Source organism: Eutrigla gurnardus, assembly GCF_963514095.1.
Source record: "Eutrigla gurnardus genome assembly, chromosome: 16".
Lineage (NCBI taxonomy): Eukaryota > Metazoa > Chordata > Actinopteri > Perciformes > Triglidae > Eutrigla > Eutrigla gurnardus.
Genome location: NC_139927.1, coordinates 9,984,020 through 10,001,998, shown reverse-complemented (window position 1 = coordinate 10,001,998; position 17,979 = coordinate 9,984,020). Strand labels below are relative to the sequence as shown.

Here is a 17,979-nt window from a genome sequence, read left to right as displayed (position 1 = left end):
TTAATATGACGTTCGTGTTACGCTTCGGGCTTCGACCAATTTCGCGAGACAGTCCCCTTTCTTTCCACCTTGTTGTAAATATTCATGTTAATTGAAACTACACATGCTATATTAACTACAAATATAACTTTATGATGATCTATATTCAATTAACACGTGGAATTTACTTTGTTTTCCCACTTCGTGACAATAACACAGCAACAAGGCGGCGTAGTACAGAGATGTTAAACGAATTGGGACGCAGCCCAATGGCGCCACTGTTTGAAAACTTGTCGTTGTCCTGCTCGGTGTTGTTTAGCGTTCGCGTTTTCTACACACTCGCTTCTGTTAAATCCATTTAAAATCAATTTCGGGACAGCTATGGGTGTTCACGAGTTGTGGTCCATCGTCCAGCCGGTTTGTGAGTCGGTGCCGCTGTACAGTTTAAGCGGAAAGACGCTGGCGGTTGACCTGAGCTTATGGGTTTGCGAGGCCCAGCATGTCCAAGCGATGATGGGGAGAGTTACCAAGCCCCACCTGAGGTAAGTGTCGCGGACTGTTTTGTTTTTTTAAATAATTGTTAACCACGCAACGTTATCTTTTTGTTCGTCAGCGGCTATCGGTTATCCAAAGACAATGCTCTTTTGTGTCCAGGAATTTATTTTTCAGGGTGTCATCCCTCACGCTTATGGGGGTAAAGCTTGTGTTTGTGATGGAAGGAGAAGCCCCTCAACTGAAGGCAGAAACCATGAGCAAGAGGACAGCAACGAGATATGGAGGATTCAAAAAGGCTTCTGTCCCGAAGTCTACAACGAACACCAACAGGGGGCGCTTCAATGCTGTACTTCGAGAGGTTGGTTGGTCATCCTCTCTCCTGCATCTCAGACTCAGTCATGGTAATAAGTGAATGTTGTTTTGAAAGACACCTGCTCTAATCTCTAGTGTGCAGACATGTTGGACTATCTGGGTGTGCCCTGGGTGACAGCTGCTGGGGAGGCTGAGGCCATGTGTGCCTACCTGGACTCAGAGGGCCTGGTGGACGGCTGCATCACCAACGATGGAGACGCCTTTTTGTACGGAGCCCGGACCGTCTACAGGAACTTCAACATGAACAGTAGAGTATGTTTTCGAAAGTTCAATCATCCATTGTCTACAACATGTGCAGAAAGTTCCATTCCAAAGGCTTCTTCATTTTAAAATGTTGTGGGTTGATTAGCACTGAATTAATACTTTTGATCAAAACTGACATGAATAACACTCTACAGCCAGAGTTGTGCTTTTTCTCTCTCCAGGATTGTGTTTAGACGCAAATTCCCTGTTAATTTCCAGAAGAAAATGCTGCATTCAATTTATCTAAAACTCACACATGGATAAGCAATAGGGAGAGAAGTAGTTATTCATACTGTTACTAATGCTAGATTTATGTATTTATTTTTTTACTTTAAGTACTTGATTATTATTTTTGATTTATGTCTGGGTCTAGTTTTAGACAAAATCATTTTCAATATTCATTAAGCAAAATGATTAGTCGAGTAATTAACTAAAAAGCTCACTGCTTATTAATGCATTTTGATCATCAGTATTTTGTTATAATATTTAAGTAGAAATACATTTGCTGATTATTATCCCTTTTGCTGATGTCAAAACCTTATCCCTATCCATATGTTTGATTCAGTCTCATGTTCTACTGTCTTGTTTGTAAAAACCAACAAATCTTGATAAATCTTTCTGACTTTCCCCTCCAGGACCCTCAGGTGGACTGTTACAGGACCTCCAGGGTTCAAACAGAGCTACATCTCTCCAGAGAGAATCTAGTTGGTCTGGCCATCCTCTTGGGCTGTGATTATATTCCTAAAGTATGGAGGACATCTTAATCTGAAAATTGCATCCTCAAAATCACCAATATGGTTGATGTATGTTAAACTGTACATTGTCATTCTTCCATAAGGGCATTCTGGGTGTTGGTAGAGAGCAATCTCTGAGGCTTATCCACATGCTGAAAGGGCAATCACTTCTGCAGAGGTAAGAAACACATTGTTTTCTTGCCGTACATAAGCAGTAGAGGGAATTTAGTGTTGTGTTTGTACACTTTTAAATTGTCTTTGATCACCTCAGGTTCACCCAGTGGAAGGAGGAGAACGCGGGTGTGTCTGAGGGAGTTGGAAAGAAGGTTCCTCACTGCAACATATGTCGACATCCTGGTGAGTAGTGCCCTGCTTTGAACTCTATCCCCAGTTCCTGATAAGACGTGGAAGCAAAGGGGTGATGGTGGTGGGGTTAAAGCCATTTAACCGGTCATGTTAAATCATACACGTATGTGAGAGAATGCCTCTGACTTTACACCCACGTTGTAGTAGTGTGTTGGATTTTAAAGTCATCTGGTACTTCTTGTGTTTTGTCAAATATCATCTCCCTTTTTCAGGCTCAGCGAAGGCACATGAACGCGGCGGCTGTCTGCTTTGCGACAGTAAACATTTCTGTCAACCTCAAGACTTTGACTACCAGTGTCCCTGTGACTGGCACTGCTATGAACAGACCCGACAGGCCTTGACTTTTGAGGCAAATATCAGAAAGTATGTGACTTTCTGTGAATAAATAAACATACAAAAAACCATAAATGGAAATGCAGAAAATGGAAAAAGTGGAATGGCAAGCAGGAAAAAAAAAGTCAACATTTGCATGTGTAATCTGTTCATTTTGCCTTTCATTTCTTTATTCAGGAAAACACTGGCAAATCAACAGTTCCCTTTCACAGAGGTAGCCCTTTTCCATCTGCAGTGGTTTAAATGTTATTGTTTTGATAAGTGGTATAATAATCTACTGTATATGGTTTTTAATACTTCAATTTAATTTTGCAGATCATTCGTGAGTTCCTGATTTCCAAGGATAAGCCTGTGTCACATTTCAAGAGGAGACAGCCAAATATGCTGTTGATACAGGTAATGGGTTTATTTGAAATTCTTCACTTATCAGTTATCTTTTTCAGTTTGTTTCATGTTAAAAAAAATGTTTTGTTTTTTCAGAAATTTGCCTACGACAAGATGGAGTGGCCGAAACACTACACCAGTGAAAAGGTTTTGGTCCTGATGACCTACACAGAGTTGATGAACAGAAAATATGGAAGAGAAATGTCCTCTCAAATCAAGCCCCTCAGGTAGTCCTACAAATTCAAACAAGTGTTGCTTTAGTGTTATTATTGTATCATTATGAACAACTCCTTTTTCCTACAAAAGAGTATCAAAACCAAGGGTGAGGAATGCCGTGGCTTGCTTCGAGATCATCTGGAGCACACCAGGTCGGTATAAATCTCATGAAAGTTTCTTCTTTTTCTAATATTAGAAGATCAGTGAGGGGAAACGAGCAATATTTAAGAAAACATCCTCTGGGTTGAGTGACACGACTGCTGCAATAAGTGGAGGTTGGGGTGCGGGGTGCTCGTCGCCGGGTTGTCTGTTAGTGACTTGCTGTGAGGTGGGGTTCAGAGGTGACATATCAGTCACAACAGCCACTAGGTGCTAAACTGGCTTCCTCCCCAGGCTGGGAAATCTGTCATTTCAAAGTCCACTTCACTAACAAGCCTGCCTGACGTGACGGGCCTGAGAAACTCTCAATCAACTCTTTTACAATTGGGGGTTCCCCATTTCCTGTATACAGTATATCGTTTAAAATATATACAACTGAAATTATTACCAAATGGATTTAAAGTTATATATATATAAACCATAAATGATTGGATAAACTAAACAAAAAACTTGAAAAATATAAGGCCAAATAATCAATGATAAAATAATTGTTAATTGCAGCCCTAATCAAAAGTGGTGCACGACAATTTGTAATTTTTGTCTCTTGTTGAACCCTGTTCTTTTTTCCAGTAAAGTCTAATAATAATAATGAGAACATTTCTGAAAAATAAATATAGAAGAGAATTACAATTAACACATGTATTGTATGCTTTATGCATAATATATGTGTATCTTATATAAGATTATATATATATATAATTTTTAATTACATTTTCTTTGATTATGCTTATCGTATGATGATTATGTTCTGACAAACAAGTACCAATACACCTCCTTGTATGTGAACCCTACCTGATGGCAATAAACTATTCGGATTTTGGCAAAAAGGCAAAAATATTGAGGCTAATTTGGACTTGACCTTGATTTTTTTTTTTCTTCTCCACAGAACATTACGTGTTTCCTGAGGACCGGCCTGTAGAGGATCAGCATGAGGTGAAGACAGTGGAGGAAGAGTCTCTCTTCCGTGTGGCCTTCCCAGAGGTGGTGGAGAGCTACCTGAGAGACAAAGCTCTGGCTGAAGAGAACAAGACCAAGAGTATGACAATCAGTTTTAATATTCACTTTAAAACCAGCATATATAAACATACAATATTAAGTATACTTAACTATTCTTTATAAATTTAACCATGTCTGACAGTATATTTAGCTGTTTTTTTTTCTTAACCAAAATGGGAGCCCCACACAGACTTGATAAGCTCCTGATCAAAGGCATCTGGAGCTTTGACTTGTTTTTCAAGGCCGTCTATTGCAACAGCTCTTGACACCTGAAAATGTAGAGTTTGGCAGCTCGAATGGTTCACACCAAAGGCTTTGATGCAGCCGAGAGGTGTCTGTCTCACAGGCTTCGCTGTCCCTTTATACAGAATGTACTTTGCTCCCCCCCCCTGTAGAGCTTCACTTCCTAAAGCGTAGCAAAATAGTCACAAGATTGAAATCATTTTACAGTCAAGAGATACCAGGATGAATATGTTCACAGTAACTCATTAGTTGTTGAGCACTGACATCTGCTCTCAATCTCCTTTTACAGAGAAAAAAACAAAGAGTAAAAAGGAGAAGCCATCTGATGTCTCCGATGGTATTTCGGACCTCTTGGCTCAGATGACCCTTCAGAGTTCCTCTAACACTCAACCACAGATGCTGCTCCATGCCATTACAAACACGGATGAACCAGAAGTGGTGCTTTTGGACACACCGGTGAACCGTAAACAGCAGCAGAAGACCAAAGAAGACCACAACGGTGCCCCCAGTTCTCCTCTGTCCTGTGCAGAAACGAGGGATGCTGCTTCGCCGTCTGTCTCTGCTGTTATCGATGCTCTACACCTGAGTGATATCGACTGGGATGCTTTGTCCTTCACGTCCTCACCGACTCCACAATCAGCAGCAAACCACACCCCTGACCCCAAACTGAGCAAAACCAAAGACAGTGGTGTCAAGGAAACAGAGGACGAAAGCGCCAAGGAGAAAACCTCATGCGATGTGAAAGCTGCTCCAGAGCTGTGCTACACAGAGTGTCCTCTAAGGGACAGGCTGCTCATGAGAAACACAGCTCAAGTTATAAACCAGACGAAGATGCACAATGACTTGGTCTCAAAACATCTAAACTACGAGTTGGCCCCTCTCAAACACATTTCTTCTCATCACTCGAAACCAAATGGACAGATCCCCAGTAAAGGTAGCAGTGACATTAAATCAGGAAAGGAATCTGCTGTTGACAAAAAAGAACCATTCGCTGACAAAAGGGAGTGTGCAAAAAATAAGGCAGACACAGAAACTCACAGTTCAGAACAGCACTGGAGGCCTGCAACTCAGGGTAAGACAAAAGACAAATGCATTGTCTCCCAAAAGCCGAAATATAAATTTGTCCGAAAAGCCATTTCGTCATCGACTGTCCCACCACAGAGGTGCCACTCCGACCCAGGTCAAGGTGACAAGGAGCCGCAGACCACCAAGAAGAGTGTGTGCATGAGCATGTGTTCGTCCAGCGAAGACAGTGATGCAGAGAACCGGCAGTCCGGACCTCAAAGAAAAGCTCAAATCAAGCCTGTGAAAAAGATCGAGGGCAGCTTCATCTCAGACGTTCCCCTGAAACCTAAAACAATCAAACCAACCGCCAAAACAGCTCACAGCGTTCAGGTATTACAACAAACATCTGAGAGCTACAGTGCCGAAGTTGAGATTAAAAGCAAATATTTGGATGTCTCGCCAGCTGATGTGTGCCCTCAGCCTCCAGCGTCACCTGCCGTCCTGTTGGATAGTGACGATTCAGTGATTTGTAGTGAGAGTCCACTGCCACTGGCAGAGAGGCTAAGACTGAAATTCCTCAAGTGAGCAGGAAGATGTAAGCTAGTTAATGGTGAATGTGAGTTTGTTCTTGACCTTGGATATAGAGGTTGATCTTATCTCAAGGTCCAGTTAGAAGCTATTTACAGAAGAGCCGCAACAATTAGTCAGACAGCCAAATGACAGCAACTTGAAGCAGCAACTGCAGTAATTGATTACATCATTTTCAAGTCAATCTTTTGATAGTGCTTTTCCCTGTATTAACATTATGATAGCTGGAATACATTTCTTTTTTTAAGCATTTGATTATGTATTTATTAAGAAAGATTTCATGAAAAACAACCCGTTTCTGTCAATTGTGGGCAAAGTTTTAACACAGTAAGAATTAAATTCTTATTATTAGTGAGATGTGGTTTGAAAAATAGAAAAAGCTACTAATTTCAATTTCAAAATTTCAATCAATTTGAATCAAATGTCTTTTTCCTCATGATTTTATGACTGCTGTGCCATTAAATTTTATTCAATATATTTTGAGAGGCTGATTGCATTGCCAATGAACAAAAACATGAAATAGTTCAAATACATTATTTTTTGTTACGCCTATAACCTGTTGCTTTGATCCTGAAAGCAACAGATTATGTAAATCAGGGAGAAAGGCTGCAGATTAGCTGTTTTCAGTATATAATACCATGTAACAGCAGCACCACATGTGCTTTTCCCCCCACCCACTGCTGTTTGACAAGCTACATGTCACTCCACATTTAAGGTACTGCAGCTGAGGGGGACACAGGACGCTGAGTCATTGGTTTTACAACCTGCCAGTGTTGGCCCCCTTGATCACGAGTGAGGCCTTACACACCTTTTCAGACATGAAAGGTCTGGCAGGAGCTTGGTGACAGCTGCATCCTCTACCCAAATAACAACTCAGTCCTAGAGCTGGGGCTTAAATCCTATTTTTTTTACTAAAGCAAGTGCAGGAAATGTATCTTTATAATGTTTATTTGGCTTATGTTCAATACGAAGGGTATTTACACTGGAAACGGGAAAAACTCCATTGCAAATGAGTAGCATTACTCCAGGTGTGCATTTAAAGGTTAAGAGGATTTTAAGATTCAGTACAAAGAACAGTAAGCCTAATAATACATTATTTTGGCCTTTTTATTGCACCATTTCCAGAAAAATCAATGAGTGCTGCTCATTCTGAACCTTCAGGGCTCTGACATGTATCTAAACAATTGGCTCTCGATATGTTAAAAATAGTCTTGACTTATGTTTTTGACTATATTACTTCCAGACTGAAAACAGCAGGCCTGACTTGCCAGAGAGGTGTGAACATCTCAGGTGAAACAGCATCCTCTGATTCCTTCATTAGACAGATCACATCAAACTGAGAATTGTCGTCGTACAGACTTTAAAGAGTGATTCCCCACAAAAGGAATCTAATTATTTTTCTTTCCATCACATTATGCGTCTATTTAGCCTTATTCACACCCCAGTGATAACGAACGACGTCCTTCGGGAAGGTCGCATTTTGGCACTTGGGGTTTTCTTTGAACTTTCTTCGCCTGAGCTGTGAACCCATAAACCTCCGGAGATCTGCTTCTATATATAAACGCGTTTGGCAAAATCACCTTCACAGAATCTGCCTGTCATCCGCTCCTAAATGTCATCCTCGCTCCGCGGACGTCTGGAAGTCTCGGGATCTCTCTAACATGGACCTGGAGGTTGTCACCGCTAAAATCCTCTCCGAGTGGAAGAGCCATGGGAGCACTTTTGGAGAAGATCGGGACTCGCTTCAGTCCACCTCACCGGAGTCCTCGATGGACTCCATGTGCTCTTCGCCAGAGATGTGCTACTCCAGCGGGCATCAGGAGATGAAGGACTTCTCTATTGGCTTTGCGGGCCGGAGGGCGGCTGCGACCGCGCAGAGGCTGAGCAAGCCAAAGATGTCCACCAAAAGACGCATGAAGGCCAGCGAGAGGGAGAAGATGCGGATGAGGAGCCTCGCGGAGGCTCTGCACCATCTCCGTGACTACCTGCCGCCGGACTACAGCAAGAGAGGTCAACCGCTGACCAAGATACAAACCCTCAAATACACAATTGAATACATCAACAAGCTTTCAGACATCCTAAGTCGCGCGTAACGGACTCAAATGGACTCTTTACGCACGAGGTTTACTCTCATCTGGACATTTAATTGTATATATTTGATGAGTAATACATCTTCAAGATAACTTAATCATTCGATTTCATGTCATTCTTTTATTTGCCCTTTTTTTTTTAAATGTAAATATTGTTTAGTCGGCACTTGGCAATTAGTTTGTATATGAGGTCTGCCTTTGCTTGAGTTATGAATTCAGTTTGGAAATAGTTTGCTGTTCATATGTATATGTTTCGCTAATGGTATTTTAATTGGGTATAAAATAAAGCTTTGCTGATTAATATCTCTAAGGCTTATATTGTGTTAACAGAGAACTTAGATAAACCTCACTACTTGCTTCGTTTGGTTTCTGGTGTGTTTTAGAGTTGAAGTAGCAGCATTATATATTAAAGTTGTGTTATGCCTGAAAGCTATTAAATATGTATTCCTGTTGTCTGTTGTAAATGACGAGTGAATTGTTTGCATATATTTTCCTAACTGTTAAAAAAAGGCTATGTTAACATGTTTACAGTGCATCATTGGATATACCATGTGTCAAATCCATTTACCCAAACATTTCGTCTTCTACAATAAATGAGTTATATGTTTAATCTGTGGCCCAGTTAATTAATGAAGTACCAGCAAGACGATCGGTCCAATTTAGAACGTTAGAACGCACGTCATCACATTCCTCCAATCAGAATGCGAAAATATCGCACGCAGGCTGAGTGAGAGCAACAGGTAGCCAATCGGACACCAGCATTCCTCTCGGTAGGCGTAAGCTCCGCCCACATAATGTGTCCCTCGCAAAGAAATCCCAACCTGCCTGGCGATTCTTGAATGACGAAGCCGCCATTCCAAACCGTCAAGGAGCCACACAAGCTGTAGGAAATGTTGTAATTTTTTTAAATAAACATTTTCTAAAGTATTTTTTTATTTTTTATTAGCTAGTGGGAACATTGTAATACTCTTGAATCTACCTCGCTTGCAACAACAACTAAAGTAAGTCCCATCTCTGTTTCACCGGAACGCCCCTTTCATACAAAAAGCAACTCTTTGGGATACAATGCAGTCCTATTGTGTGTCAGGTCAGCTCTACGATGTTTAGTCCAGACATTAGACAGGGCCCTTCTAGCCGTTTGCATTATAATTTAGTCAGCTGGTCAACATTGGCTCCTGTAGGGACTTGAAGTGTCGCACAGGGCCCCTCCGAGGGTGCTAGCTGGATAGTTAAGAGCTCACCCGGCTCTACTCGTCCTCAGGATCAGGATAAACATGGTCCCTTGACGCTCGACGTGCCTTTGCCGGCTTGTTTACTTTAAATGTGATGTATGTGCTGCATGGCATGGCTACTCTCTTCAAGGTGTCATGTTTATTGGCATATCGTCATATGAATTAGAGGCAGTGCATTTCAAGCAATAACTGCTCCACAAGTATCTATCTAGATATCTGTGTTTAAATAGATTTAAATAAAGATATCCATAGACATACACATATAGCACAGATAATTAATAATAATAGTTGTCAGACTTGCATAGACTTTTTTTCGTTTACCAGAAAGACCATAATGATGAAATTATGTTCCTTATGTTGTTTCTTAAGTTTTTGGTCTTCTGTGCATTTTGAAAGTCACTTCAGAAATGCAAATTCACTAAATAAGTGGCAGTTTCATGCTCAATGTCCACACACCTTGCCCCTACATCACAATACCCTCCACGCTCCACTGTGGGGCGCGTGACAGATGCTGCATTTAGTGATCTGGGCTTTGGGACTATTAATAATTCTCCTGCTATCAGCTTTGACTTGCAGTTGTCGTGTCTGTGCTTAACTTGCAAACCTGCCACCTGCTTCACTATGAGACGTGCACGGTTATGCAAGGAATTCAGCAAAGAGGTTTCATGTTTCCAGTGTCTGCTGAGTGACATTTTAACAGCCTTGTGTCACAGAAGCGTATAAGTACATATTTTGTCAGTGAGTAGTATTATTCAAAACATATTTCATACAACATCAAAGAGTTATTGCAGGAAAGAAAAAGGTGTTAAAGATGGCTTTCGCGGTGTGTCACTATGTTGTCAAGATAACACCAATGTAAATTCAAATTCTATAACTATTGAATTATGTATTTCCTCATGTCAGATACATCTTTTGGAAGTCAGCTCTCATGCTTGTTTACCATTATAGCAACAAGGAACTTACAACTTATATCTGCATGAAATCTATTTTTTAAATTGCCGTATTTTTTCCTTCTGCATAGTTTGAATGATCTGCTTTGCATGTGGATGATAAGAGAATGCTATTTTTTAAAATGATGAATTAGAATATGAATATTGACCTGCATCGTTTCAGATGGATGGAGACAAAGAAGTAAAGGTGACTGAAACTTCAAAGATTCCCAAGTATGAATCTCAGAGACCCTTAATGGACAACAAATTTAGGTCAGTCTTTTGGTTTCTTACAGCCTAATACGGTATTTCTGGATACATGATGTTTTTTAAACTGCATGTGAAGGGAAGGCAATGGTTCATTGAGTGTGCTTTAATGTTTTGGGTTTTGTGTGTGCAGAGTTGTGGCAGTACTCCTCATATTTTGTTAATCTCCTCAGGGGTCGTGGGTTTAAAAGCCGCGGTCGAGGGGCTTGGATGAGTCGAGGTGGCATGCGTGGTGGGCGGGGCATGATGAAAGGGTTTGATCCACCTAGATATGGGAGGGGTCAAGCGAAAGATGGAGCCATGAATGGATTTGCACCCATGAGGTATAGACATTTGAATTATAGTATATAGTGTAAATGACAAAAAGGCTGCTTAAATTAATTGGGAAGAATGCAAACAAATAGTGTGGTTATTAATCATATAAAGGAAACAAATTAACTACCTGCCCTTCCATTGCAGAGGAATGAGGAGGTTGCGACCTTACCCAGACCTAAGAGGTCATCGATATAGGGGTGGACCAATGGGCATGGGACCTCCTCCTCCCCCACCACCTCCTATGCATCTCAGGGGCCCCTTCCCTCCCATGTCCAGGTAATCACCTCACATAACATATGCACAGAGAGTCAAGGTAGCTAAATAGACTGGATACCGTTTTGTTTGTCTGAGATTTAAGAATGACCCACCAAAATATAATATACATATAATATAATTTTAAAAGCGTTTGTTGCTGTAGACTATGTAATCATGCATTTGACCCATACCACTTTATGGAGCAATTTATCTTGTCCCTTTTGACTCTTTGACTCACTAGCCTCTAATGTGTAAATGTGTGTTTTTACTCAACTGATCCTACATTTGCATCATCACTGGCTCATCTGTATCACTACAAAAAGGCTTCCTCTGACTGAAAATATTTACATGAAAGTGTACACTGACGCTTGTCTGTAGGCACGGACCCCATCCACCTCCTCCTTGAGGTCATCCTGGTTTCAGAGGATATCCTCCTCAAGGCCGCGGCATGCTGCCCCCTGGACCTCCACGCCACTTCCACCCCCGTGGCCAAAGAGGGTAAGTGCTGTTTGAATATTACTATCATCACGCTTAAGCTTTGCAAATTACAATTCTCTGTACTTTCCTTGCATGCTTTTAAGATTCCTAAATTGTTTTTAATTACATCTGACGAGACATCCTTACACCAGGTATATTCCTCTCATTCTATAATGCAAATAAGCAGTAAACTTCTTTAAACTGAATTTCTTTTCACTTTGAACTTGTCCTCTAATTATGACATTTCTTCCTCATTTTGTCTATTAAATAGAATAAATAATGCAGCATTTAGGCAATTTGTCTTACTACAACAAATGGTGAGTCAAAGAATGGAAACTTAGTTTGTAAAAAAAAATATATAATACTCACTGATCAATGATTTGAAGGCAGACTCCTAAATATTGCATGGAATGATGAAATTGGAAACTACATTACACTGTATTTGCCTTCCATCGGTGCACAGTAACTGAAATGGGATGGTATCCCTGACTGGAATAGTTCAGATGGCCGCTCTTATCAGAGCGTGCCCCCTATTGGCCAAAGCCAAGAATCCAATGTGTGATTTTATCCTTTTACACAGCTACCACAATGGACCAGTCTTTCCTTCTTCTCACCCTCCACCTGGCAGAGGCCAGAGGTGGCCAGGGCCCCCTGGTGGCCGACGCTTTTAACACAGCCTGCCCTAAAAACAATATTCAAACACTTGTTAATGTAGAAGCAGTAAAACAAACACCCATTAATTAAGTCTATGAGTAGCTTCATGACATACTCTGTGGCCAAATGTCTGCTTATTGATATTGTCTACTGGCAAAGAAATAATGTGGAAATGACTAATGACAACATAAAATGCCTCCGAACTTTAACAATGTAAAGGCATTCTGTTATCTTTGTAATAGAAATAGAAACAGTTGATACTGTGACATTGTTGAGAATGAAAAAACTGTTTAAAAACAAGTTTGAAGCCACTGTTCTCAAAGGAAGGAACATTCTTGTTAAAGTTAATTAAATGTTCTGTGGTTCTTGTGACAGTCACCCTGTGAGCCTTTAGACGTTTTCCTGATCCGTAATAAAGAAAAGAAAATGGGTGACACTGCATATGTTAAGGTGGGGAAAGATGGGTGAAAAATGAATGAAAGGGTGCACAAGAGCTCTCGAGTGCCACTGTTAACTAACTTATCACACCCTCTCCGACCCTTCCTTTTGTTACATGGAAGTAGTTCTGTATTTACACCTCACCAAGCAGTGCAGTAAATATTGTTTAATACTTACACATTTTTCAAAGACAATATATCACTCAATTATTTATGAGTATTTTGTTTTATATTTTATATTGTTAGTGTGCAGCTATTTCAAGTTACCAATATTGCTAATATCTTGTATTGACAAAATGGAAAAGGCTTCATAAAAGAATAACACTGAATAGAGGCTAGTATACTTTATAAAGCAAATTCCTTTAGTATTTGCTTCGGTTCAGGACAAGAAGACACTCTTTACTGTGTTCAGTTTTTTTGAAGTGTTATAAATACTCTATTCAATGTAATTAACATACATTTTGTGAACATGTGAATGTGTTTGATGAAAACCGTCAAGACATGAAATAGTCGTGGAGAAAAAAAATAAATCTAAAAATAAACTCAACTTCTCTTTTTTTTGTTTATTCACAAACTGAGAGTTGTCATTATAATTTACAACATATCTGTAATATGGAAGAGAATTAATTGCAATGTCAAAACTAGTGCTGTACACAATGGCACAGTTACAGTTTTCATATTGAAAGTGAACATTTGAACCATGTAAAGACCACAGTTATATTTGGGGTGAGTGTGGAGGACAAGAGCCCTTATTCAGCTTCCTGATGGCGGAAACTTACTGTAGATAACAAAGTACACAGTCACAGTTCAAATTCAGTGGTAGCATGTCTAAAAGGAGGACATCAGCAAAGGATTAACACTATGATATGACCATGGACACAATTTTGAGCTGCTATAATAACTATATATAACTAAATATATTATCAGTAATTTCAGTCTGACTTCAACAGGATTTGGAGGATTGTGTTTTTCTATTTCTATAATTCTTAGGAAACATTTGAGAATCCCGGTTTTCAGGTTTTCATGCTTTGTGATCGCATGCAGCTTTTTTTCCATTATGTGATGCTAATTCAGCCTTACTTACTTCATAAAGATGTAAGGCATTTATTGTTGCATATATTGTTTTTACTGCTGGCAAAAACTGGATTTTACATTACTTCTGGATGAAAGAGCATTTTATTCTCTGAGCCACTCAGAACACCTCAAGTGTTGCCCATCACAGCTAGTTTCATAAATAAGCCACGGCAGGTGTTGCGCTCTCATTCTCCTGTTTGTTTTTCCATCTCTTCAGCACTTTCAGTACATTTTTCTGCTTCTTCAGTCTCTGCAGTCCCTTCTTGTTTCTCCCTTTGGTTGATTATAACAGACTGACTGTTGTTGTCTCCTGAAGGGGGGAACATAGTACAGTTAACCCTCCCGGCCCACAGGCCCTCCCTCACATCTCTCCTCTCCTTCGTGGCATGACAACTGAGGTCAGGCACTTCACTTGAAAAGGTGAGTCTCCTCTTGTGTCTTAATCCCCCTTCCTCTCTGATGCCTGAGATTCTCTTTCAGGATGGAAGTTGAGATGATTACAGAGACGTACCAAACTCAGTAAGACACCAGGTACTTCATTTTTAAGTAATGGCTACAAACCATACATTTTGCTTGCACGGAAGTACATCTGTACACAATAGTCATGTACGATGTTGACGATAAATAGAGGGACTTTTACTGGGAAATCTCCTTTAAATGACAGGAAGTATTGGCCTCCGATCACAGGACCAGTATGTCATCTTGTTTTCACTGTTAAGCAGAGAATGGATGTTAAATTCAGTGATTTTCTTTTCTGTTTTGCCTCAGAGATTTTTGTAAACTATCAATTCAATAAATGCAAAAAAAAAGAAATGTCATGTGTTCTGTCTTGTGTCCTGTGTCCTGTGTCATACGTGTTGATCATACAGAATAACAAACCAATCCAATAAGTTAAACAAAAAATATTGTAATGTACAGTAGAGGTATTATAAGAATCACAATTCTGATAAATAACTGCACATAAAGTTGAGTTAAATTAATTAAATGCATTATTTATTGAGAAAAAAAAAAAAAAACACTGTTTTGCCACAGAGTAAAAACACATAACTGCCAGTAGATGAAGACTGGTATATGTTCACATAATGGTTGTGTGTTCTATAGCTGGCCCTTTTTCTGTGGTTTTCAACACTGTATTGATGATAATGTTTAAATCTATATGATGAACATGACATCTTATCATTTACCAAACATATTCAATTACATGTGAGAAGACGCCTCCAATTAGTGCCCGTTGGTCATCACTGAGTTAACTGGCTGGGCTCCTTATCCACAGAGTTGTCCTCCCATATGGGTTCAAGGATGTGATCTGGAACCTTCAGCATGGCCGTCTGATGACATGAACAAAAATCATTAAACCCATTTCAATGCGCAATTTGATTGAGCAGGTGGAATTGTTGCTGGCGTAACTTGCCTTTGTCACCTCCATGGCTACACCTTCAGGGAGGTTCCTCTGGATGTATTCAAGGTATACCTGTGCTGTGCAGCCGGTTATATGAGACAGCTACAACACAAGAGTTTAGACATCTTACAATTGAGGCTAAATCATCACAAACCACTGTGAGGTTTTAATAACAAAAGCTGACCAATTGAATTAAAAAAACAAAAACAAAAAAAATCACCTCAATGCACCGGTAGTGTGTCCTCATCTCATACTGGACCCTGTGATTTTTGAAGATGTGAACTGACTTCAAGAGTGTAAACCTCTCCATGTCCTTGGGAAGTTCGTGACTGAGGCGGAGGGAAAAGAGATCAAATAATATCTGCCAGAAAGACATTCTATAATGTTTGGCTAAATGCGTTTTTTGTCTTATGTGGCTGCTTGACTATTAACAGTACTCACACTTTGTTAATGATGATGCCCAGCTCTTTAGCTGCCATAGAGGCAAAGAACTCATAGCTGTCCAACACGGCCCTGTCATGACCTTTGACCAACAGGGACACCTTCTGAAACAGTGTGTCAGGCTCTTCTGTGACAGTGATCTGCAAGGAAACAAATGGAAACCGGAAACAAATACAGAGTGAATGTCTCAATTTTTTATGGTATTGTGTTAATATTGAGCAGAGCTGTTAAAAAAAAACATGAATAAAGAGGAGATGAATAAATTGTGCTGATAACTCACTGATGAAGCTGTTGATGAATACACTGTCGCTGTGTGGAAGGAAGTGTTAAATACCAATGGGAGATGGGACCTGCAGGGACAGAACACTGAATAATTAACAAAATATTTGTTGTAATTCTGTGACTTTACTGTCAACTGATTATACAGTAATTGGTTTTGGTTTCAAACTCAATTCCTGAATATAATATATCTGTTCATAAAAATTCATACTGAAAACAAAAGCAAGACCAGAAAAATGGCTCTAAACACCCTTTGCCTTCTTGTGCTCTTCAAAATGTTAGACAAATACCTATGTTGCAGCTTTGTACACTTTTGAATGTCAAACTGGTATATTCTCCCTAATTAAATACCATTCTTATTAATGATAATGAAAGCGAGAAGAACATTTAAATTACCTTATAGGTTCACTAGTACTTTTGCACATTACATTGCATTTTTACTACAGCAAAATGTGCTCGAGAAATAGATTTGTGACAATTTAAACTAATAAAAAATAATTATGTGTGTCCTTGTTGATGTAGCTTACTGTAGAATAGAGCTCAAAGACGTGACGTCTACTGGCGTTTATTACCGTTATTAATGAACGACTTTGACTTTAAACGAGCGAAGAAGAAAGCTGAAGCTTACCTGATTAAATTAACGTTACATGTCCTGTGACCTGAACAGGCGCCCAAAGATCTCGGCCCCTGTAATTAAAGTAACGTTAGAGATACTGGATAAACACCGTGCTACAACTGCTGTCAGGTCTCCTGACTATTATAAGCACGTTGGTTTGTTACCAGACGGTGTACAAATACAAAACATGTGTTAGTTACTGTACCAAATGTGAGATCCCACGAAGTATCCTTGTAAGAGAAAATAATTCTCGTCTGAAAGCCACGGGAGCAGCCATGTTTTTGGAGGTGGGACACAAGGAAGGCTAACTCTCAAGTGCTGCCCCCGTGTGTACTGGAGGTAAACTACTACTGTATTTTTTTGTTTGTTTGTTTTTCTCATGTACAAACATCACGTCTTAAGATAGTTGGATTAGAACAATAGGACAATGTGCATGCAAAAAGACAAACTAAATACACACGCAACCAATGCAAACATCAAATCAATTAAATATTAGCAAAAGGAGATACACATAGTGATACAGATAGAAGATATCACATTCTTTAATGTCCTTCCCCATTCCACACAGCACACATGTATCATAAAAATGATCAGGTTTGCTTCTTCTTAATTTGAAGAAAGTTAATAATTCCTCCATCATTCCATAATAATGGAAATGACCATTTTAAACACAGCAATTGGAACAACACATTTATTTTTAAATATATATTTTTACAATTATAAACATATCGTCCCACTCTTATTCGTGAGAAGACTAGATTCCAGATATTTTTTTAAAAACACAACAGTTATTGACATGAACTGTGATAATTTAATTGGTCTAAATCACGTGCCAGTCACGTGACCCAGCTGTCGGGCCCTGCCAGTGTACACAGTAGCAGGCTGCAGGCAGAGGGAGAAGCAGCGGTCGGCAGCAGTTCAGACCAGAGGTAAGCACTTCTAAGGCCATTGATTTTTCTCCTGCTTTGTTGATGACACCTCTGTTATTATTGCCCCTCGTTGTCCACAAGGCCAGTAACTCGTCGCTATTTTGAATGAGCGCGTGCTGTTATAAAAGGACGCTGGAATAAACGGTCGGCTAACGTGCTAGCCACGGCTTGTTAGCGAGTGACGAGTGCCAGCGGCAGATGGACGGAGCCAGTCTCCGCTGATGGTGGTTCAGGTTCAGCTAGCTGCTCGGTTAGCCGGTTAGCTATCGCTGGCTATTCTTTGTGGAGGGGGGCAGCACAGGCAGCTACCGTTAGCTTAATTCCCCAGTATTTCGGTTCGCTACATCCAGCGTTACTGCACACATACGACAGTTACATTAAAAACAGGGAGTGTTTGAATAACCATGCTAACATGTTTAGATCTTTGGAGCCCAACGCGGCTCTCTATCCCGATCCAACATCCACTATCTGT

The 17,979-nt window shown here is 40.0% G+C and overlaps 5 protein-coding genes across 6 annotated transcripts in view; 4 read left to right on the top strand and 1 right to left on the bottom strand.

Annotated features, from left to right (window-relative positions):
- The first annotated feature begins 230 nt into the window (after window positions 1-230).
- Window positions 231-6,436, top strand: gen1 (GEN1 Holliday junction 5' flap endonuclease). The gene is made up of 13 exons (XM_084030362.1): window positions 231-521; window positions 634-832; window positions 922-1,098; window positions 1,725-1,835; window positions 1,928-2,001; window positions 2,095-2,180; window positions 2,402-2,552; window positions 2,700-2,736; window positions 2,838-2,918; window positions 3,003-3,133; window positions 3,213-3,274; window positions 4,168-4,317; window positions 4,810-6,436. The coding sequence occupies exons 1-13, from the start codon at window positions 361-363 to the stop codon at window positions 6,108-6,110; spliced, it is 2,721 nt and encodes a 906-aa protein (XP_083886488.1). The 5' UTR covers window positions 231-360; the 3' UTR covers window positions 6,111-6,436.
- Window positions 6,437-7,423: 987 nt separating this feature from the next.
- On the top strand, window positions 7,424-8,433 carry msgn1 (mesogenin 1). The gene has a single exon (XM_084030378.1). The coding sequence runs from the start codon at window positions 7,775-7,777 to the stop codon at window positions 8,204-8,206; it is 432 nt and encodes a 143-aa protein (XP_083886504.1). The 5' UTR covers window positions 7,424-7,774; the 3' UTR covers window positions 8,207-8,433.
- Window positions 8,434-9,042: 609 nt separating this feature from the next.
- On the top strand, window positions 9,043-13,040 carry LOC311026697 (uncharacterized protein). The gene is made up of 6 exons (XM_084030379.1): window positions 9,043-9,204; window positions 10,549-10,637; window positions 10,805-10,954; window positions 11,091-11,222; window positions 11,580-11,699; window positions 12,259-13,040. Exons 2-5 carry the CDS (start codon window positions 10,549-10,551, stop codon window positions 11,605-11,607), a joined length of 399 nt encoding a protein of 132 aa, XP_083886505.1. The 5' UTR covers window positions 9,043-9,204; the 3' UTR covers window positions 11,608-11,699; window positions 12,259-13,040.
- A 1,771-nt stretch (window positions 13,041-14,811) lies between these two features.
- On the bottom strand, window positions 14,812-16,871 carry mrps10 (mitochondrial ribosomal protein S10). Its single transcript, XM_084030374.1, has 7 exons — window positions 16,784-16,871; window positions 16,591-16,649; window positions 15,964-16,033; window positions 15,684-15,823; window positions 15,463-15,571; window positions 15,255-15,344; window positions 14,812-15,171 (listed from the first exon to the last, which is right to left on the bottom strand). The coding sequence occupies exons 1-7, from the start codon at window positions 16,853-16,855 to the stop codon at window positions 15,082-15,084; spliced, it is 630 nt and encodes a 209-aa protein (XP_083886500.1). The 5' UTR covers window positions 16,856-16,871; the 3' UTR covers window positions 14,812-15,081.
- Window positions 16,872-17,448: 577 nt separating this feature from the next.
- Window positions 17,449-17,979, top strand: part of tulp4a (TUB like protein 4a) — a 28,088-nt gene continuing 27,557 nt past the window's right edge. Inside the window, exon 1 of one of the 2 annotated variants that reach the window (XM_084030360.1) lies at window positions 17,449-17,507. The gene's annotated coding sequence lies outside the window, so the exon portion shown is untranslated. The remainder of the gene's footprint in view (window positions 17,508-17,979) is intronic. The other variant, XM_084030361.1, reaches the window with a different exon arrangement.

What these genes read in the sequence shown, in the direction of transcription:
- mrps10 (XM_084030374.1), bottom strand. Translation starts at nt 16,855, where the DNA reads ATGGCTGCTCCCGTGGCTTTCAGACGAGAATTATTTTCTCTTACAAGG. An exon ending in GGCATCATCATTAACAAAGT is followed by an intron (nt 15,572 to 15,683) that starts GTGAGTACTGTT and finishes CCTCCGCCTCAG; the next exon opens with TCACGAACTTCCCAAGGACA. An exon ending in TAGCCATGGAGGTGACAAAG is followed by an intron (nt 15,172 to 15,254) that starts GCAAGTTACGCC and finishes TCATGTCATCAG; the next exon opens with ACGGCCATGCTGAAGGTTCC.
- msgn1 (XM_084030378.1), top strand. Translation starts at nt 7,775, where the DNA reads ATGGACCTGGAGGTTGTCACCGCTAAAATCCTCTCCGAGTGGAAGAGC.
- gen1 (XM_084030362.1), top strand. Translation starts at nt 361, where the DNA reads ATGGGTGTTCACGAGTTGTGGTCCATCGTCCAGCCGGTTTGTGAGTCG. An exon ending in GGGCAATCACTTCTGCAGAG is followed by an intron (nt 2,002 to 2,094) that starts GTAAGAAACACA and finishes TGATCACCTCAG; the next exon opens with GTTCACCCAGTGGAAGGAGG. An exon ending in AACAGTTCCCTTTCACAGAG is followed by an intron (nt 2,737 to 2,837) that starts GTAGCCCTTTTC and finishes TTAATTTTGCAG; the next exon opens with ATCATTCGTGAGTTCCTGAT.
- LOC311026697 (XM_084030379.1), top strand. Translation starts at nt 10,549, where the DNA reads ATGGATGGAGACAAAGAAGTAAAGGTGACTGAAACTTCAAAGATTCCC. An exon ending in AATGGATTTGCACCCATGAG is followed by an intron (nt 10,955 to 11,090) that starts GTATAGACATTT and finishes CTTCCATTGCAG; the next exon opens with AGGAATGAGGAGGTTGCGAC. An exon ending in CCCTTCCCTCCCATGTCCAG is followed by an intron (nt 11,223 to 11,579) that starts GTAATCACCTCA and finishes GCTTGTCTGTAG; the next exon opens with GCACGGACCCCATCCACCTC.